The following is a 23,013-nucleotide window of genomic DNA, read 5'->3' as shown; positions in this document are numbered from 1 at the left end:
AAGAGAAGGAGTGAAGTTGTGTAGCATTAATCAGTTACATATTGCAAAGATCATACAGCAGCATAATAATCCATTTAACCCAAAGTAAGGTTACAAATAGTAATAGCTCCAGCCACAAATCTTCAACCTTATTCAATCTCCGCAATACTTAAGTGAGTAAATTTTTATTTATTTTGTTAGTTTTGTTAGTTTTTTTGTTGTGATTAAACAAATATTATCATGGTAAGAAATTTTAGGCCTGTGCCAACCTGCTTAGTTTCGATTATGTACAACAACACAATCCATCTCTGTATCTTAGCATTTTAATCTGGAAACTCAACATTATGTATCATCATTGATTAAATGTTCTGCTGGTCCTTTAACAAAACCTGTTATGTCTGAGTTGTGCGCTCTGACCCAACAGTAGGGTCAGTTAGACAAGGGACCACAACTGTTTTCCACCAGTGAAAGGCTGGTGGTATGGGTGATATCAGAGTAACAAGCAGCTTAGCATTAGCAAAAATGAATTTCATTTAGCACTAACATTGCCTTGTGTGGATTTTAGCCCACATTATTAAACACACATATGTTCTCAGCTGTACAAAGCAGTGAACAGCCTACTTCATATAATGTGGCACTGAGGGGAGACAGCGTGATATGGTAAGCGATAAACTCTCATGAAAGAAAAAAAAAAATTACATGGCAAACAACATGTTTGCTATGGAAATGATTAATGTTAACTTACAACTGGCAAACCAAGTTGAACTACATTTTGCCTTTCTGTGGGGTTCGTCCATTGTTTCTTTTGCTGCTGTTGTGATAGAAACATAGATCTATATTGTAGCGACCTGCTGCTGGCTGGCACTGGCCTCTAGATGCTTGTGAGGTGTAACCATGCTGATGGCCACACTAGGAGGATCAGGGGCACCCTTCAGTAAAATGACATAAATGTTGTTTATGTTGTTATTTATTGTGTTAGTCTGTTTCAGGCAATGTGGGATGTTTTGTGTGTGTGTGTGTGTGTGTGTGTGTGTCTCACAAGTTCATTTCTATGAAGCTTTCTGCTCTAGTGTTTAACTCCTTAAAATCCTTAAAAGGCTTATTATTCAGTAACTACAGGGACTTCAGTTCAAACTGATTGAGCTATTCTTAGGTTAAAAAAGTATATAGTAAAACTTCGGGCCTGTTAGTGGGCCATGGACATTTAATAAAGAGTATTTCTCATGGTGGAATCCCACTTACTGTATGCCAATGCTACAATATTTTTGTTAGTGTTGCTGTTAGAAATCGAATTTGGATAAAAGGTTTTACTATTGCATAAACAAGTCCAATGAAATGGACCTAAGAAAGAAGCATGTAGTTTGATGTTCCTCAGGAATTTCGTGTAATATCTGTGAGTGCAGTTTAAGGCTAGATTATCTTGCAGGACAAAACAAGAATGGAAAGTTCTGAAACGGCCTTATCCCCTTGTGCCCTCCTGTGGCACCAGGCTTGTGTGCTCTACAGCTTCTTATTAGGTTGTATGTGATTTTATCCACTGTTCTGTAAAACTAGCAAACAACAGACACCTTTTACAATAAATAAAGCAATTGATGAAATCAAATAAATGTAATTGAATGTTTTTGACAAGCTTCAAAAAAGACCATGTTTAATCTAAAAATGACAGCGTGAAATGCTGTTAGTGCTAACATACTACTAAAATCCCATAGGGGTGCCAACAGAAATGAGCATTTTGTTCAGGTGTTGTTTTTGTCCTCATTTTTGGCAGAGTTCTGACATTCATGGGCCGAACTGAAGGCCTAACTCTAATAGTTATGGTTTGCCATGGCTGTAATCACATATCTGGACAGAATCTGGACAGGTCAGTTGGAGAAACAGTGAGCGAGTGTTGTTTAATAATAGGCAGCATGGTGTAGCAGTTGATGTAAAGTTGGTTTTGTACACTTTAATGGGTGCAGTTCTTTACTAGCAATTCTGAACATTCTGAAACAGAAACACCTTTATTTTATGTGTCCAGTTCTAATGGAAATAACTTTTTTGACAATGAATTCAATCAGACTGAAACTAAAACATGAAAATGCACTCAGTGAACTTATTATGGAACTTTTAAGAGCACATCGTAATATTGGTTGTAGAACCAATGTTCAGCATTCTGCCTGGTTATGTAATCTATCAGTGCACCATGAATTTGCATGTTAGACTCCAGAGTAACTGGAAGTCCTGTATAATAAATAATTCATGTACAGCATAAACAACCTATATAGTAATCACATTATAATGTTAGTGGAGTCATAGTGGAATGGTAAGGAAAGCAATGCCTAAGGGCAGAAAAGAAGACCCAAGTGGCACGTGTGCTCTGTGGATGCTGGGGAGATGCCGTGGATTTGTGAAATCGGAGGTCAGATCGAGGATGACAGACAAGTAGCACGCTTCACAGCATGTCTGCCTGCAAGCCGCTGGAGCAGATTCTCAGCTTCTGCCCTGCAGGCCAATCTACGACATCAGTCAGACGTTTTTGCATGACTGAAAGAACACAGAGAAGTTCACAGCTAAGATCAAGAAACTGCAACAGGACAGTTCAAGCCAATGGCTCTTCTTGTGCTAATGTTGATTCAAATTAGGTTTTGCTAATTTGGAAATAACTTCTGATGGAAATAACTTCTGATGATCACTTTCAGTTACTTAACCCTAATATTGCAACTATTATCACAGAAATTACTTTGTAATTTTATGCACATTGTTGGTTGTGAGAGGACTAAGAGAAGAAATTGGCCTATCCATTCTCTCCTCATCAGTGCTTTCCTTTAATGTAACAGTTGCTAAGCTGGACAAGCTACAGAATGTTGGCATTCAACCTGATGAGAAATTGTAGTGTACAATTCAGTTTTTGTCATATATGTATTTTACAGATATTGAACTGCTACAACATTGTTTCAGGTTCCCACAAAATGTTTCAAATCTAAATGTTACACTATGCCAAATGCTATCTAGTAAGAACTTTTTTGTATTATTGTACTATTGTTGTGAACTAGACAACTTGGAAACTCATGACAAACACAAATACACCCACTTTACCCCCAATCTATACAGTTTCTCAATAGCTTGAATGGGATTTTTGCCAGCTTTTCTAAAAGTAACTACAAAAAATGCGTTTGCAAACATGGATAGGTCAAATTCTGATAATAGTGCAGATTCTGTATATTTTTAGTGTGATATTACTGTAATATTACTGTGATATCATTTTCCAATGTGATATTACTGTAATATAAATAGTGATATTTCTCAAAGATTTGTCTTACTGTCTTGCAATAACAACTTAGTGCCTCATAATAATCACAAAATTTTCTCAAAATGCAAATTTATGAGGTTGAAAGAATGATTTAACATTTTATAATAGAATTACCTATTTTTCTGATAATAATGATTCATGTTTTATGTCTTTTATGTCATTATCTTGAGATATATTTAAAGCAGGAAGTCAATATTTCAAGTAATTATTTTGAAATCCCAAGTCAGTACTTTTACATACTGCTGCCACAAAGAGAAAAGGAGAGAAAAAACTATTTTTCTCATCTAGCTGGAAGGAATAGGCTTCCATATGTTTTTAATTAGAAGGGGAGATATTTTTTATGATTTGAATTTAATGGAAAGTTGAAAGTTGTGTACAGTCTTGTTGTGCAGAAAGAAAAAAAAAACTTCCTTCACATGTTTGCTGTTTTTGTCATTCCTCGACATTGAAACCACAGGAAAATGTCAGAAGTGACTCAAACCTGTCTGTTCAGAATGTGAATTGAATATTATTGTAATTATGCAATTGATTGTGTATTCACAATTAAATAGTGGAGTGAAATTACAATAATAACTCTAGACTTCTAATGATCAACATTTGTAGAGACATGCCGGTTTATAGCACCATACTGTACTGTTATATTAGGAGTTGAATGGTCTGGATAGCTCGTGGCTGTGCTATAGTCTCTAGCACTGAAAAAAGTAACACATTTAATTGAATTGATTTAACTGTGTATCATTTAAACATGCAAAGAAAATGGATTACATCAACACTAATTCCAGCAGTAAGTAAACTGAAAGACAATATTGTGTTGATGTATTTTATTCATGTGAAAGATTTAAATCAAGTCAATTCAGTGCATTATGTTTTTCAGTGTGTCTGACAGGCCTCCTCTCAGGCCACGCCAAAGTGCCACTCTTCTATGATACAGCACTACAGCACATGCTCAGATGGTCTGTAATGTGCCCAGTCTGCTGTAAGGAGAGTGCTGGGACAATAGGGACAAATTGGATAATCAAGTAGACGGAGCAGTGTCCTAACTACAGGGGTCAACTTCTGTCACCCTGAATCCCTCTGACACCATTCACTCAAGCATGACAAGAGTTCATCACGTCTTCTGGCGGGTTCTCCTAGGGACATTGTTCAAGAGACAAGTTAAGCACTACATTACACTAAGTGATGTATTTTGCGCTGAAAATCCTTTTTTAGGCTGGGAATTTTGATGTCTACACTGAGTCATTTGGCAAACAAAAATGTGCAACCAGTTAAAGCCAAAATGTCCAAAAGTCCAAAAAGATGACCTTATTCTATCTGAATGAATGCATGGGTAACATTCAAAAAATATTTAAGGTGCGTTCCTACAATGCCCTTTCAAATGAATGAAGTGCCATGTTTCATGCTTAAAAAGAAGCAGAATGCTCTTTTAAGACTGGCTTTACATGGTGAAACATTTCATGCAACTTAAATTCCATGCAACTTCTAAAACAATGTTGAATGCAACACATGATTCTTGCAGGGAACACCTCCTCAATTTATCAGCCTTGTGACTGATAGTCCGGCCCCTACAGTTCACACCTTTCACTAACCCGAAACCACACCTGAAACTAGTAATTGCAATTAAGCACTAGGTACAACAAGACAGCCTTGTAACTAAGTCTAAGCTAGAGAAAATCTTAACTCAGAGCCTACCTTTACCAGCAGAAAGACAGAATTCAATTAGAAGACAAGCACACTGATTCTTGCAGGGAACACCTCCTCAATTTATCAGCCTTGTGACTGATCGTCCGGCCCCTACAATTCACACCTTATCATTTTCTGCAGGAATCTCTGTTATTACTGTGGTAGGCCCCTTTTCAGCTGACAAGTATACTATCCCCTGTTTTATTTTTTTCATTCACTGATCCAATTCAATCTATCGTTTAAAATTGTTTCACAAAGGAAAGATGTCTGCAACTACTGCAGCTGAGTTTCAAGTGAATTGCAGGACACATTACATGGTGCAACTGAAGTGTGATTTAGTTTCATGAAGGTTTCAAGCAACTAAAATTTCATGAAAGTTTCACCATGCAGAGCTAGACTTAAATTCCTCCTTTACCTGAATTGAATTGCATCATATAAAGCATTTCAACACAATTAAAATGCTTTCTTTAAAAATAAAGCAATTTTGTTGGTGCAATATAAATTACTAAGTTAATCTACTATTGCGTTTTTAAGTAAACCTAAAAAGTCATTAAAAATTAAAATTATACTTAATTTAAACTTTAATAAATGTATTTATAAAGCAGTGCCTTCTAAGAATGTCCTTAAAATGTTTGGTATAGTGTTGTTAGTCTGTTTTGTTTTCATGTTGGCTGTGTGAATCAGTTTGAAGATCTGCCAATAACAGAATGACTCCACTAGATTAAAAACTATTCAAGGCAATAATGCATTTAAAGAAATTAGATAGAACAACTAAAGCATGACTGAATGTATGCCAAATGTTTGAGAAATTATCTTTGAATCCAATAAACTCTGTCTGGGTCTGTAGAGTTTGGGGTTACTTGTGAGTGGACATTCGAATGGACAGCTGTACATGCTGCCTTACCTCTTTGTGTTTTAACCTCAAAAATCTCAGAAGTTTCTCCAGGATTGAAGTGCCTAAAGTAGGAGCAGTTGACATCTGTAAGAACAAATTTGAGAATTTTTTGTTAATTATGAACATTGTTCAAGTTGTGCAGCTATGAACACACAATGGAAAACACACTTTCTGGAACAAAGCAATATTGTGCATGTTCTTCATCTGTACTACTGTGTGCAATTCTTAATTAGCCACCACATGGTTATGACAACATCTGTTGGCCACCATGGGCACTAAATCATGTGACTGCATATGAAGAGGGTTCTCAGTCTCAGCATCAAGTGTTTTCCCACAGCTAATTTAACTGATGAACGGTTTGATAATGAGCAGATAAGTTGAGTCAGGTGGTTTTGAGTGGGAAAAATACAAACCTTTATGGGGCCCCTGCACCAGAGAACCACAGGTTATACACTGCTCAAAAAAATAAAGGGAACACTCAAATAACACATCCTAGATCTGAATGAATGAAATATTCTCATTGAATACTTTCTTCTGTACAAAGTTGAATGTGCTGACAACAAAATCACACAAAAATCATCAATGGAAATCAAATTTATTAACCAGTGGAGGCCTGGATTTGGAGTCACACACAAAATTAAAGTGGAAAAACACACTACAGGCTGATCCAACTTTGATGTGATGTCCTTAAAACAAGTAAAAATGAGGCTCAGAATTGTGTGTGGCCTGTATGACCTCCCTACAATGCCTGCTCATGCTCCTGATGAGGTGGCGGAAGATCCTCCCAGACCTGGACTAAAGCATCCGCCAACTCCTGGACAGTCTGTGGTGCAACGTGGCGTTGGTGGATGGAGCGAGACATGATGTCCCAGATGTGCTCAATCGGATTCAGGTCTGGGAACGGGCGGGCCAGTCCATAGCATCAATGCCTTCATCTTGCAGGAACTGCTGACACACTCCAGCCACATGAGGTCTAGCATTGTCCTGCATTAGGAGGAACCCAGGGCCGACCGCCCCAGCATATGGTCTCACAAGGGGTCTGAGGATCTCATCTCGGTACCTAATGGCAGTCAGGCTACCTCTGGCAAGCACATGGAGGGCTGTGCGGCCCTCCAAAGAAATGCCACCCCACACCATTACTGACCCACTGCCAAACCGGTCATGCTGAAGGATGTTACTGGCAGCAGATCACTCTCCATGGCGTCTCCAGACTCGGTCACGTCTGTCACATGTGCTCAGTGTAAACCTGCTTTCATCTGTGAAGAGCACAGGGCGCCAGTGGCAAATTTGCCAATCCTGGTGTTCTCTGGCAAATGCCAAGCGTCCTGCACGGTGTTGGACTGTGAGCACAACCCCCATCTGTGGACGTCAGGCCCTCATACCATCCTCATGGAGTCGGTTTCTAACCGTTTGTGCAGACACATGCACATTTGTGGCCTGCTGGAGGTCATTGTGCAGGGCTCTGGCAGTGCTCCTCCTGTTCCTCCTTGCACAAAGGTGGAGGTAGCAGTCCTGCTGCTGGGTTGTTGCCCTCCTACGGCCTCCTCCACATCTCCTGGTCTACTGGCCTGTCTCCTGGTAGCACCTCCAGCCTCTGGACACTAAGCTGACAGACACAGCAAACCTTCTTGCCACAGCTTGCATTGATGTGCCATCCTGGATGAGCTGCACTACCTGAGCCACTTGTGTGGGTTGTAGAGTCCGTCTCATGCTACCACGAATGTGAAAGTACCACCAACATTCAAAAGTGACCAAAACATCAGCCAGAAAGCAGAAAGGTACTGAGAAGTGGTCTGTGGTCCCCACCTGCAGAACCACTCCTTTATTGAGTGTGTCTTGCTAATTGCCAATAATTTCCACCTGTTGTCTGTTCCATTTGCACAACAGCTGTGAAATTGATTGTCAATCAGTGTTGCTTCCTAAGTGGACAGTTTGATTTCACAGAAGTTTGATTTACTTGGAGTTATATTGTGTTGTTTAAGTGTTCCCTTTATTTTTTTTAGCAGTGTATAATGTATGAATGTTGGCACTAACACATTAGTGAAGCACAAAATTTTTAAGGCTTCGTGACAACTACTCTCTCAAAAACGATGGCTTTTAAGGTTTATTTAGTAGGGAAAATGGTTCTATTAAGAACCATGAACAGAATCCTTTGTTGCAAAATGAAAGAGTTCTGTGCATCATGAAAGGGTCCTTCAGAATGTGCTGTAGATAGATCTATATAGAACATTTTTGAAAAGTGTTCTCTACAGCACCCAAAAAGGCTTTTCTAATGTTATGATGTCAAGCTTGTAACAATAAAGAAACCCATTCTCATTGCTATATAGAACCCATTTCCTTATCAAACCATCTATAGCACATTCTCGGATGAAAAAGTTAATGATATAAAGAACACTTTAATCATGCAGAGTTCTTTAAGCATTCATGGTTCTTTATAGAACCATTTTCATTACTAAAGAACCCTTGAAGAACCATCTTTTTTAAGAGTGTACATAAGCTTTTCATAAGTGACATAAACATATATAAATGAGTAACACCTTTCATATAAGGTTTTCGTCTGACAGCAGCAATATGTAAATATAATGAGATTTCAGTTCTAACAATTTTGGATCATTTCTATTTGTCAATTCGGGGTGCACAGTTGATCTGACGTGTGTGTGTGTGTGTGTGTCTGTATTAGGATGCTAAGCTATTCAAACATAAACCTAGGTGAAGAAAGTACACAAGTGCACATGCAGCTAAAGTGACCATACTAGTATATATTTAATGGCTTGCACATCAATATTAAAACATAAAACCAAATAATATTATTATCAGGAATAATATCAGATATCTTCTAATGCATTTTCAGAATATCCTCCCATGTTGCCCTTTACAGTAGAAGGATGGTTTCATTGTTTATCACTATAGCAAATCCTTTGCCTAATCTGCAAGTAGGAAAAGTATTTTATATTAATGATCAATGTGACAGTAACGACACAAGAAAAAAGGAAGGATTATAAATTAAGCGTTAAGTTTAACTTAATTTAGTCATTGTGGGTCACAGCACAGGAGCATCAGTCAATCAGACTCAAAGCGTTCACACTCCTCAGAGTAAACAGCCAAGATGTTAGAGACTATAGAAGAGTCTCTCTTGAAAATGTAGACTATATATTCCACAAAAACGACACTGCATAATCCCAAAAATTTGGGCGGGCCATGTCTCTCCCAGTCCCCATCTTGTTATATGAGAGTGGGTGCATTCATCATGACATGTTTATGTAAAGAGCCGCTGGCATTTTCAGACTGTGTAAAAAAATAAACCAAAAAATAGAGTAACAAGGTTTAGATATGACAGCGATGATGTGATGTTTTTGGGAATCCACTCCCATCCTTAGATTTTCCAGCTCTAATTCCTTAATAGTTAGCTCATGCATTGGTTCAGGTAAGTTATAGCTGGGGAACATGATCCAGTCCAGGGCAGTGACCACAGCTGTGAAAGTCAGCAGCATCCACTTGTTTTAAATGCCAATACATAAACAGCTTACTAGAGTCTGCTGACAAGAACTAAACCCAAGCTATTGAAGCTACGCTGCCCCATGATGCAACTGAAAATTTGATCTCTATAGACGAGAGGGGTTTGTTAGACAATGCTTTCATGCTAAGCCAGATGACTAAGCAATCCCTCCTAGGAGACCTTGTGTTGGTACAACAGTTTCCAGCCCATGGAATTCAAAAGTTCTAGCAGTTATTCAGAGTCAAACCAATATCAATGTTAAAGTAGGACTATGTCTGAAAATGAGTTCTAATTGTTTACCACTTTTAATTTTGTCGGATAAGGGCTGAAATCTATCAAGTTGCACTGGAGAATGACCAAGCCAGTTGGAGAACGAGTTTGTGACCAAGAATGACCATGTTTTGTATGTACAAAGCTGCTAATTAGGATTCTTTGGAGTGAAGACTTTTTTTTTGTTGCCCAAAGAAAATTTCAGCGAATAACTCCCTAAAGCGTTTTATAAATAAGGCACATGAGTGTGAAGAACCCTTTGAAAGCTTTAAGAACCTTCACATAGTATTAAGGTTCTAAAGGCTTTTTTCCCAGAATGGTATGCCCAAGCCAAGAACCATTTAACTTAACATTTAAGTGGTCAGCGCTCACTGGGGGGTCCAAAGTTTTATTACTTCTATAGCCTAAGAATAGCTCAGCTAGTTTGCATTGTCCCTGTAGTAACTGAATAATGTGCCTTAGGATGTAATAAGCCTGGGATTTTAACCCATATTTAAACAGTATAGACTTTCATCTCAGCTGCACCCAAAGTAAAGAGTAAGGCATGGTACCACAAATGGAATTTCACTGCATCAGGTTAATGAAATGCAACTATTAATATCTGGAAGTTCTTCATGATGCATATTCTTTTTGTGTAGTTGAAGGAGCCACACATGGTTTGAGCTGTAATGTATCTTGTTTAGGTATCTCTGCTTAATGCCACTTGTTGGGCGTGGCACCAGCTGGTGCTGATAAAATAAAAAAAGTGTGCACTGGAACACCACAACTGGAGATATAAGATAAGGTTTTGTAGAACGATGAGTCTAAATGAATCACAATAAGTCTAAATGAGGTTTTATAGACTTTATATATTTATAGACTGAGTAATTTGTAATTGTGATTATTTGGATTGTGAGACGCATGTAGTGCTCATACTAAGATGTGTGGATCTATAGCACATTCCATAGAAACATGGAACATTACTGTACATTACTGTATAGTTCATTTCACAGTATACTAATAACTCATTCCTATAAATTCCATATGCATGTGGGATTATTGTGAGAAATATTTCTGTGGCAGTGGCAGCAGAGTTGCTAAGCATGTGTGATCTGTCAGAACAGTAACGGAGGCCAGACGCTACTCTCCTCTTACTGGACTTTTTAAATTTCATTCTGTTTCTTGTGTGTTCACTCAAGGGTTTCTTCAGGACGTGTTGTATTGTTTCTGTTAGGCGCCCTATCTCCAATACCGCAGCTTTTCAGGAGCTGTGGGTTTTGCGCTATTCAGGGCAAATTATTATAAAACTTCAATGCGTTTGCAGACTTCTTCAACAGGTGCTGTAACAATGCCTAGAGGGAAAATCAGCTTTCAGTGGAAGTTAAAAATGAAAAAAAGAGCCAATAAATGTACATTTTCTCCCAACACTGTTGCTACCGTCTGTCAAGACGTTCTCATGTGAGACTAGACCAACACAAACAGCAAAACAGCCACAGATGAGAAAATACAGTGAACTGTCACTGGTTGGACAGTCAGTATATTTTTGAATGTATCTATCTATCTATTTATCACTGTTGTCAGAAGAAAACCTTGCATCTCCAAAATAAAAACTTTACAGGAGAAGGAAAAAAATTACTTTTAATGTAAGTCAATGGACCCAGATATTTTTCCAAATATTTTTAGGTCATTTCTTTTAGTCCATCATGTCAAATTACATACAATGTAAAGGGTAACAGGTATTTTCAAATTGTATACATATATATATATATATATATATATATATATATATATATATATATATGAGACTCGATGTTTTTACATTGTAGATAGACAGATACGCAGACAGACACACACACACACACACACACACACACACACAGACACACACACACACACACACACACACATATATATATATATATATATATATATATATATATATATATATATATATATAACAATGAGTCAGTGTCTTAACTTAAACATATAATAGAATCTTGCCAATATCTTTTACTCTAATCAGTCAAATCTCACAAATCTCAGATTACTATCACTTTGCCACGGTTTGAAGCTAAGCCTTGAATATCCTTTAACTATGCCTCTTTCGGCTGGTGGATTCACTGGCATGGTGTTAATGTTTTCAGTGGACCATTCTCTGGGGGCTGAAGGCAGCTAGTGATTTGACTCTTCATGGAGTTGCTTTGGGCCAACACACAGCCTTTAATGGGCCAACAGACAGCCTTCACTAGCCAACTCAGAACAATCACTAGGGGTGTGAATTGAACAAACACTGAGTGTTCATTTGGCGAAACCTACTGCTGAGCCAAACTGAGACCCCTGTGCCTCAATACAGAACTTGCTTTCAGTCAGAACGCCTGGATAGCATGAGTAAGGCTGCTATGCTCAGGTGTGGCTGTCACTCAGCATGAGACTGAAAGCTCTAGAGCCCTAAAGTCCATCCCACCACTCTCTCTGGACAGCTGACTATTTCCCCAGCCTAAATTTGTCTTTCATTGGCCATATGGTTAAACTGCTGTCTCACGTACGCCGACATGTAAGCTTATATCCTTAGCAGTAAAACAATTATAGTAAAGCAGCAGGTTTGGAGAAGGTTCCTTTCAGAATAGATCCTGTTCCAGCATACAATGATTGAATGCAACCATTATATTCTCTCACAAAATGATTCATAGCCTTTGATTAAAGCTACTAAGGGAAGTCTTCCTAGCATGGCTTCACTATTTCATATTTATCTGTTATGCTGTAGTTAACCCTGCTACATGAGATTCCACTACAAGAACATGTAGCAGGGTTCAACTGAAATATATCAGCGTACTTATGAACAGGTAATGTCAGTGTTTGCAAGACTTTGCAGTCTTTGACTAAAGTGGCATTTGTTCCTCTTATAACAAAACCACATAACATTCTTGTAGTGACAGATGTCATATGCTGTCATGATATGCTATAACAGATTTTCTTTAAAAACAACTGTCACAGAAGTGTCATAACATTGTCATGACAAATGTCATAGTGTTTGATGTCCTAAAGATGAACAAGAGCACACTTAGCAAAAAAACAGCATGCATAAGCTGCTATGACATCAAACATTATGACATCAATAATTGTGAAATTAACATTTATGTATATGCTAATGTTTACATTATTTAGAGTTCAAATAAAGTGCCACCAAATGCTCAAGAATTGATTTTCAAACATGTTATCAATTTTTGTGCATGTAACGAAGTCCCTAGGTTAGATGTAATATAATATATAATTTACAAATGAACATAATATGCAAGTATGAATAACTTCAGAATAAAAAGTAGGGCATAATGTTAAAAAGATAATACAGAAGTTTCTTTCACCCAGAGTAACTTCATTTTTAGCAGGAAATTAAAGCATAATACATTTCTTCCAGCAATTCCACCATGTCAGGTTTACAGCAGCTGCTATTTATGATGGCACTTCTCTACAGCTGTTTGGGGGATTCCTCTTGTCCAGCACCCCAAACATAGCCACCGCATTCAGTCTACTAGACAGGTGTGTCCCAGTGCTAGACTTCAGTTACAACAGATGACAGTGGAATGCCTGAACTTGAGTCAGAAATGGGAAGAATTCCACTAAAAATCCTAATAATTCCAGGAAGGTTACAACCCCCAGGTGCTTGGACGCCTAATTAAGGCTTGACCTAGGTCTTTCTTTGGGGTATTAAACTATAAGTAGCAATTAGTTTATTCAATTTTTGAAGTTCTCAAACCAAGACTAGGCTAAATAGTTTTTGTATTCAAAACACTCTCAAAGCTTCTAGGTCCCCCCATGGTGTATTTTACATACTGCCTAATTATTTATCAATATTAGCTTTTTGAAACAAGCAGAGAAACTCTGAAGAAAGTACAAATTTGAGATAAATCTGGTAACTTTACATGATGATTTTTTAAAAAATGGACATATGAGTTCAGACAACAGTGATGTAGTGAATTTATAATGAATTATGAAAATATCATACTTCATGGTTTCTAAAGGCATCTAAAGCTGAATTACACACACACACACACACACCCACACACACACACACACACACACACACACACACACACACACACACACACACACACACACACACCCACACATACACACACACACACACAGCCACTTCTCTCTCATGGTTGTGGGGAAGCTGAATTCCATAGTGCCTCTAACACCTTGTTTTTCAATATGTACAGCATGTAAACGCAGCTTTAGAATTCCAGTCTTGAATTTATCCAGCAGCAAACCTCAGCAGGTCTAATGAGTGCACATGGTTACAGTAATAACTTTCAAAATCTAGTTACTAGTAAAAAATATGTGAGCTAAAAATGGTACACACTGTAGTTACAGTGTTTGTTTAAGTTTTACAGTTGATCCGCTGCTGCTCAAACTGTTTGAATGTGTCTGTACTATATTTGAACCTATTAGATCTTTTGGCAAAATTTGAGGCCTTTTTTTCTATCTGAATTTGAGTGCATCCCTAGTGATTATATATGATCAAATGTATAGCAAAGCAGCAATAATAACTCTAGACTGCTAAGGATTAGCTGTAACCATAATGGCATCAGCAAAATAACAATGCTATAGTGAAGTAATGTTGGCATTTGTGCTGTTGTTGGGTAAAAACACTGTCTACATTAAAGGTGCAACATATCTTACTGTGCATTAGTCACTTGTCACAGTACAGTAGTGGGACTGAGTGGGGGTGGACTGTGGTTAGGTTCTGCCCTGCTCAGGGCAAATTTCCTTCTGCAGAGATTAGTCCTGGCAGCCCATCCTTCTCCACAGAAATAATGTTCCCTGAGGTCCAGCATGGGATGGAGTTATGGCCGAGCTTCTTCAAGCTGTATGGATTAATTTTTTTGAACTCACTGTGTCTTTTGCCTGTAGTCCAGATCCAGTGGTTTAGAAAAATGAAGGAATTAAGAGAAAATATTTGTTCCTCAAAGTGATAGTTATCACAAGTCCTAGGGATGATTTTAAAAAGACAATAACGTGTTTCATAGACAATTTACACTACCAAGATTTTTAATGGTTTTAAAGCTCTTAATGGTCATACTGCCTTTTATACTGTGAAAAATTTCTATAAAACATGTGTGATGTTAACACATAAAGACATACAACATAGTCCACAAAACTCACACACACACACACACACACACACACACACACGCTCTATTTTAGTGTTTTTCTTTCTTCTGACTCAGTAATGTTACTTCTTTCAGTTTTAACTGAAAAAAATCTTAGTCCAGCTCCTACAACATTTGTTATTTCAAATACAGTATTAACGTATGTCATTTGGAGCTTTATAAACTAGATACAAATTATAGTTTTTAACCAATAGTAAGTATTAACCTCTTAAAACCCTGTGCTTATTGTAAGGCTTATTATTCAGTAACTACAGAAGGGGCCAGCAACATGCAGCTCTGCTGATTGTTCCAACATAAATGATCTTAAAAGCTAGACTTAATGTACAACTGCTAATTTAGCATTTAACCCTGAAGGCTGTCACCCAAACTGCTGGTCAGACAACAGTCTTGCCTAGCTAGTAGCCAATGAAATGGCAAAGATTTAAGACGAACATCAATAATTTGGGGATGAATGAACTTATTTGCATTTATAATCACTCCAGCTGGTTTCCTGATAGGTTTAGTCTGCAATGAGAAACTGTCACTTGTCAAAGTCATGAAGTTAGCTTCTCATTTGCCAGCTTCTTGTTTGAATTTTCCTATTCCACCTTAAATGGTACAGCATTTGCATTTTGAACCTTAACCACAATTTAAGGTGGAACAAGAAAATTTGAACAAGAAGCTGGTGAGTGAGAAGCTGACTCTATGTCTATATATATATATATATATATATATATATATATATATATATATATATAAAATAGAGAGAGAGAGAGAGAGCACTCTGATTTATATCATCTACAATTTTATTTAACATCATGCATAGTCATTTTTCAAACGTGAAGCTGCACAGTATTAGCATATTAGAATTATCTTGCTATATTTTTTCTACAACCGGGTTAGTTTCACACTGTTGAAGACAGTGATTAAAAGGTTTTTGTGAAACTGCACCACAGCCAAAATACAATTAATTTTTTTTCAGTTAGGACTTGGCTATGTCTTAGTTTGCTCAGATTTGATGGCTCTATTTAGCCTGCTTGGAATATGAGAAGCCCTTAATTTAGACCCGCTCTTAGCCCAGGATTGGATTCACCTTGGATTCCAGCCTTAACGGATTTCAACGACTCCCGGAAACAATGCATTCTCACTGCAGCACTGAATGGAGTGATGCCCTGCCTGAATGTTGGGGAAGGCTTACAACACAAAGCACCGATCTTCAGGCTTTCAGTTCTTGATATGAGTTCACATGTAATGCATCATTCACAACACTTTTCTTGTAAATATACTGACAGTCCTGACATGCTTTCCAAGTTTTGCCTCTTAGGCTCTGTCTACAACAGGCATTAACAGCCATTCTCTGTGTGTCTGATCACATAGATAAAAGCTGACAGTATGATGAGGGTGCAGTCTGAGATTTCAAGCTTTGAGATGCTTCTCCTTTTCTCTCTGCAGTAAGGCAAAGCATAGCACATTTCAGCTACACTGAAGCACTGAAGTTCTGCTTTTTTGCTTTCATATATTGATCTACACACTGTAAAATGATGGTTCGTCAAGGGCAGTAAAGGAAATGGTTCTATATAGAATCATGAACACTCAAAGAACCCTTTTCATGATTAAAGATTATTTGCATTATGAAAGGGTTCTTCAGATTGATGGGGAATGTACCGTGGATGATTCTAAAGGGGTTCTTCTACTCCTACAATGTCAATTTTTTTTTACAATAGAAGAACGTTTTTTGGTACCAGGTAGAACCCTTTTCCAAAAGGTTCTATATAGAACCCTGTACAGCACATTCTCCATCAATTTGAAGAACGCTTTCATTACACAAGGAACCCTTTAATCATGTAAAGGGCTGTTTTTTCTGAATGTTTTTAAGGGTAAGGTTAAGTAAAAATGTTCAATAACAGCATGTAGTTTAGGGTGCATCATCATTTGAACTAGCATTACATGAACACCTTCCTTTTTATGTAAAGTATTAAGTATGTATGTAAAGACGTAAAGTATTTACAAATGAATTAATAAGCCTCAATAGCACTTTGCTGAACACTGTATCTCAATACAGCAGCTGTTTTGAAAGCATATCAGATATCCATCTCCCTGCATTACATTCATAATCCCTTGAACAAATGAATTGACTCAGTTGATCTTATCATAGTCATACTTACAGTATCTACTGTAATCCACCAAGCTCAGGTAAAGATAAACAAAGGGACTGGGTTATTAGCAGAGCTCAGAGCAGGCATGCTCTGTTAGGTCTTTTTCTTCTGCATTCAAAGAGTTCATTGTCAGAAGTACTACTATCAGTGCAGGGGCAATGTAGTCTAGACTGAAGTAACTAGTATACAGTAAACAATTCGCTGCTTTTGGAACCTCCATTTTTGTCATTTGTCAGTTTTTGGCATAATTTGAAAATGCCTGTTGCCCTTCATAATGAATGGACCAAAATAAACAGCCCAAAATTACTTGGAAAAAAGGCTGGTTACATTGACCTACATTAAAAGTATATTTTTTCCTTCCTCTGTGAAGTTTTCATTAGTGAAGATACAAGATAGGACAGCAGTGGAAATCAAAGCTTGGAATAACATCATTTTAAACCTCTGCACGTTCTAGCCACAAAGTGGGAAGACATGAACTCCCCCATGAGAAAGAAGTATTGTTAGCAACAAGCTTGTCAGTTAGTGTTCGTGATATAATTTATTTTTTTATCTTCCCAAATTAGAAAACTTAATGGTCAGTGTCAGAAATGTGACATGTTATTGTGTCTGTATTTTGATTAATCGAAAGCAACTCTCATTTAAAAGCAGAGAAGTGGTTTATTACTACTGTTGTCTGTGCGAGCAGCCATGTTGATGTGATGACATATGGTAAGCTTGGAGTTGAAAATTTAGAAAAATTCCAAGTTATGAGCTTCAGCTAAATGCAGCACAAAACACTTAGCGAGCTACGCTAGTCTTGCTACATCTAGTCACAGTACTTCAATCTAGATGTTAGCAAGACTAGCACGGCTAGCACACAACAACATAATTAAGACGTGTCTTTGTTATGTTGTGTCCTAGCTAGGCTACTCTCGCTACAACTAGTCACAGTACTTCACACTAGATGTTGGTGAGACTAGCATGGCCAGCATTCAACTATAATTGCGATGCTTGAATAACTATGATGCTAACTAAGATGCTAGGCTGGTCTTAGTACATCTAGTTGCAGGACTTCAGATTTATGGTTAAAGTATTTTAGCCAGCTTTATGATAAGTGTAGGAGTTTTATCATTAGGTTTGATAATGTTTTCTTATAATGTTTTATAGTAATGGCTAAAGTAAATGTTCCTAAATGGTTCTTGGCTTGGACGTCCAGTCTTTACCCTGCTGAAAAATACAGCTTAGATCAACTTGATCAAGGTGGTTGACAAGCTAGACATCCAGCTAGACAAGGCAAAAATGAAAGTATGCTGGCCAGCTTATCTGTTTGATCAACATAATATATATTTTCCTTTGAGTTTGACTGACTTCACCAAAGTATTCAAGCAACAAGTTGAGTTTGGGCAAGCTGGTCATGTTTGTTGACCACTTTGGTCCAGTTGGCCATGCTGGATGATCAGATTGGTCTAGCCACCAAACTCAAAGTAAAACATATCCTATGCTGGTCTACCAGTTTCACTGGCTTGAGCTAACCAAGCTGTTTCTCTTACAGCAGGTTTGGCATAGAAACTTTACTCCATGTGGATATTTTTCAAACTTTCAAAAGATTTTTTTGCACATGCACATGTCATTTACAAATGTTTTCTACAACTGTTCATGTCATTAGGCATTTTAAGTGCATGTGAGCAAATCCTGCTGATGTTCTAGTAGGTATACAGCACAGATCCACCCTCATTCCTCATAGATTATAGGCAGTAGTGCAGAACAGAGTTAGAGTCAAAGGTTTCACCATGTATTTAAGCTCACTTCACTTCTGCAGTGTATTTGTGGCGCTCATAGATACCCTGCAGTTTTGAAACACAAGCCACACGCTAATTACCATTAGCATGCTCAGATACTGACAGAGAGAATTATTAGCCTGAGCATTGCTTGATGTTGGGTGTACTGCATATACAGTACCCAAAAGCAGTATATTTGTTGATGTTGCTGTATATATTACTAATATAGTGCTAGTGTTTTGGTTTAAGATCACTTGGAGAGGCCCATGGATTCATTATAATACAGCCTGCTCAGTTGCTAGTGCATAGCAGCAGGAAAGTACATGCCTCCACATTGCAGAGATGTCTGCAGCTCCATTACAGATTGGATAACACTGACCTAAATAATAGACTGCTCATGAATCATGCATTCAACAACCTACAGACTCAGAGAGAAGCATTATTAAGATCATGCTTACCGTTTTATGTAACAAAAGCTCAGCATGTTACTTTCTAGATTTGCAAATGACTTTCTGACTTATAAAGGACAAATCCTTGTACAAATGACTCAGATTATGGTGGTTAAGGTGTGGATACGTGAATACATGGATGACCACCCTTCATTTGTTTCAGTCAAAGGGGCCATTATGTGAAAAGTTATTCCTTTTTTGAAGAGATTAGATATAAAACAATCCACTTAAATAAGGAAGGCACAAGTCAAAGGAAAATAAGTGTACAAACAAAAGTTTTTTAAAACTGGTGTTGAAATAATGATAAATACATAGAAAAATAAAATGAAAAATGCAGAGAAAATGAGACTCCTAACAACCACCTGCTAGACCTGGTAGACCACCAAAACTGTCCCCATCAGATAGACAGGACTTGAAGCTTTCATCTTAGACAGAAATTAGAAGCTCCCTCTTGCTGCTGGTGTTTTTAGAACATTGGGCCACCCCAGATCTCAACAGCAGTGACTGTGTTTGGGATTACTTATCATGAAACAATGAAAATGCAACCAACCTCTAACACTGAACTTTAAAGAATATCTCTGCAGATTTCTTTAAAAATCTTCTTAAAGATTTCTTAAAAAAAAAAAAGAATGGAAGCTATAATAAATGTAAATTATGGACACAGTAAAATACTGAGCAATGAAATCATATTTCATTGTTTAGGCTTTTCCTTTTTTAAAATGGATAACTTGGACATAAAGGCCTTTTTGACTGGAAATAAACAGCTATATATGGAAATATTTCAAACAACTAGATAAAAAATGTGTTCAGTGTAAAGTTGTGTGGCTCGAAGTTACAGTCATGAGCAAAAGTCTGGGCACCCCTGGTTAAAGGTCAGGTTGTGTTAATCTAGGTGAAAATAAAAGAACCCCTTTAAATCCCAGACGTATTACATACTGTAACTACATATGACTACTGTAGGTTAACTGGTTGTGTGTTAAAGCAAATAATCTTAAGAAACTGAAGTGATATTTCACTTTATCTGCTAAGCAGGAATGGTCACATCACCTGTATGTAACAACTAATTCTTTTTTTTTTTTTGGTTACCAATTTAAATTTTCTTTATGGGATGTTTGAAAAGCAGTCATGATTAAAATACCCATCGCTGTGCTTAACATAAGACATAAGACTGCACATTGAAATAAACTCTCCATACTCACCTCCTGGCTGGCTGATGGGTCCGCACCCTTTCCCCACCATCTCTTGCTCATTGATGTAAATGTACTTCTTGCAGAGCTTCCACAAGCCGAAATGGGCCGCTTCACATGTAATGTTGACAGTCTCCACCCTTGGGCTCAACACGGCCCAGTGGTCCGTCACCACCGCTGTGAACATGCACACCATGCCCACCAGGATCACCAGGAAAGTGATCTTCACCTTTGTGTCCTTCTGCATAATGTCCCAAAGATTCGTTCTTCTAAGTTGTGCTACTGGGAAAAAGAATGAAGAACCAAAGCTTCACCCTGTTGGTCCCCTAGCCAATGCTCTGGGTAGGGGTGAGTCTGGACAGGTCAGCTCCTTGACTGTCCCACAATACTGGTGGAGGTCCTGACTTGGGATAGGCTCAGTATACCACTGTGCTTGTGGACTGAGAAGAGGGCCAAATGGCAGTGGCCTAGATTTTCATAGTGCTCTCCCCCGAGGCACTGGGCCTGTGGACTGGCCCGCAGCTGTTGAGGTACATCAAAAAAGTTGATGACCATACTGTCTTCCGTGTGGGATTGGGGGGTGGGTTGTGTGGGGAGGCAAGCTAAAAAAGTGTGTGGTGAGTCAAACTATCAGGCTGTCCACCTATCAGGTTTCATGTGTGGGCAGAGGTGTGGCTGGACATGCCAAGATAAGACTGGTATGAGTAAAAAACATGAAGACACCTCTAAAAATATGAAGTAACCCTACTAATAATGCATCTTGTATCTTTCAAGTTCAAATCACTGGGGTGGTACTCAAGGGTACATCTTTAGTAATTAGGGATTATAACTATCATGTTCTAATGCACTATTTGTAGTGGAAAAAACAATGTAAAGCACATTATTAGAACTAATTAGAATTTTAATTTCAAATTCTCTGCACAATTAAACATTGTAAACATTCAGTTTTTTTTTTAAATGCTCCATTCTAGAGAAATTTGTCAAGCCAGAACTGTTCACAGCGGTGGTGATGGGAACCAGAGTTCTAAAAGCTCCCTCACAGAAAATTATTACAACAAATGGTTTTATGATAGTTTCACGAATGTTTTGGCTTAAAATTACACTTTGTTTAATGCATTCATTGTGTAGAGGTACAGGCAGCATGTCCTGAGGCAAACAGCAACAGCAAATGAGTAGAACTCAAATAATGTAATTTAATGTGAATGTGAATCATTTCTATGGCTGTACTGATTCTGAAACCTACACCACAACCATGATAGACCAACGAAACTTATTTTGATTTCACAGTTAACAATATAAATAAAATAAACTAAATAAATAACTAAATAAATATCTTAATTATGCCTCAGCTCTTAAGTGGTTATTTATACTGTTAATTCCAAAGTAATTCCTCGATAAAACATATGTTGGTAACATTTCAGTTCAGCCCTGCTACATAACTACATAACCATGTCATAACTCATGTAGTATGTTGTCATGAGGGAGGGGGTATCATGCTCAACCCCAACCAGCTACCACCACTTTAATGCCACCTGTTGATTTCTCATTACATTAATAATGTAACAAAACATTTTTCATTTTACAGTTAACACTACAGCACATGTAAAACACAAAAAAATTATTCTATTTAAAGTTACTTTTAGTGTTACAAATTGTTGGTGGCTAAGTAAAACTCAAATTTTTTCCCCCTGTTTTTTCCCCTCACTTCCTTTAGTGTCTTTAAACCAGCCATTAGGGGTGTACTTTGTGTACTTTTGGTGCCGGTCCCAAGCCCGGATAAATGGTGAGGGTTGTGTCAGGAAGGGCATCCGGCGTAAAACTTGTGCCAAAACTATCATGCGGATCACGAATATGATTGCCATACCTGATCAGTTGAGGCCCGGGTTAACAACGACCGCCTCCGGTGCTGTTGACCAGCAGGGTGCTGGTGGAAATTTGACTATTGTAGGTCGAAGACCATCAAAGAGGAGAGGAGGAAGGCGGGTTAGAAGGCTGCGAGAGAGAAGGAAAAGCAGGAGTGTGGAGGTTAGAGTAGGGACTCTGAATATAGGGACAATGACTGGTAAAGGCACAGAGCTCGCAGACATGATGGAGAGACAGAAGGTAGATATTCTGTGTGTCCTGGAGACGAGATGGAAAGGAAGCAAGGCCAGGAACATTGGAGGTGGATTCAAACTGTTCTATCATAGTGTAGAGAGGAAGAGAAATGGAGTAGGAATAATCCTAAAAGAAACAGCTTGTGAAAAGTGTTCTGGATGTAAAGAGAGTGTCAGATAGGATCATGAGCCTGAAGTTGGAGGTTGATGGTGTGATTTTGAATGTGGTCAGTTCATATGCACCACAGGTTGGTTGTCAGTTAGAGGAGAAAGCGGAATTTTGGAGTAAGTGGTAGATGGTGTCCCTAGAGAGGAGAGATTGGTGATTGGCACAGACTTCAATGGACATGTTGGTGAAGGAAACAGAGGGGATGAAGAGGTGCTGGATATGTATGGTGTGAAAGACAGAAATGTAGAAGGTCAGATGGTTGTAGATTTTGCAAAGAGAATGGAAATGGCTGTGGTGAACACATCTTTTCAGAAGAGGGAAGAACACAGGGTGACATACAAGAGTGGAGGGAGGTGCACACAGGTGGATTATATCCTTAGCAGGAGATGCCACCTAAAGGAGATTGGAGATTGTAAAGTGGTACCAGGGGAAAGTGTAGCAAGGCAGCATAGGGTGGT

The 23,013-nt window shown here is 38.1% G+C and overlaps 1 protein-coding gene across 1 annotated transcript in view; it reads right to left on the bottom strand.

The window, feature by feature from the left end:
* The window catches only part of cacng1a (calcium channel, voltage-dependent, gamma subunit 1a), a 30,867-nt gene extending 10,147 nt beyond the window's left edge, over positions 1–20,720 (bottom strand). Inside the window, exons 1-2 of the mRNA XM_017692986.2 lie at positions 20,303–20,720; positions 5,853–5,927 (exon numbers count right to left, since the gene is read on the bottom strand). Of these exons, the coding sequence (XP_017548475.1) occupies positions 5,853–5,927; positions 20,303–20,537 (310 nt within the window). The 5' untranslated portion in view covers positions 20,538–20,720. The remainder of the gene's footprint in view (positions 1–5,852; positions 5,928–20,302) is intronic.
* Between the last annotated feature and the right edge of the window lie 2,293 nt (positions 20,721–23,013).

This window comes from Pygocentrus nattereri, chromosome 30 (genome assembly GCF_015220715.1).
Source record: "Pygocentrus nattereri isolate fPygNat1 chromosome 30, fPygNat1.pri, whole genome shotgun sequence".
NCBI lineage: Eukaryota > Metazoa > Chordata > Actinopteri > Characiformes > Serrasalmidae > Pygocentrus > Pygocentrus nattereri.
This window is presented reverse-complemented; position numbering and strand designations above follow the sequence as displayed.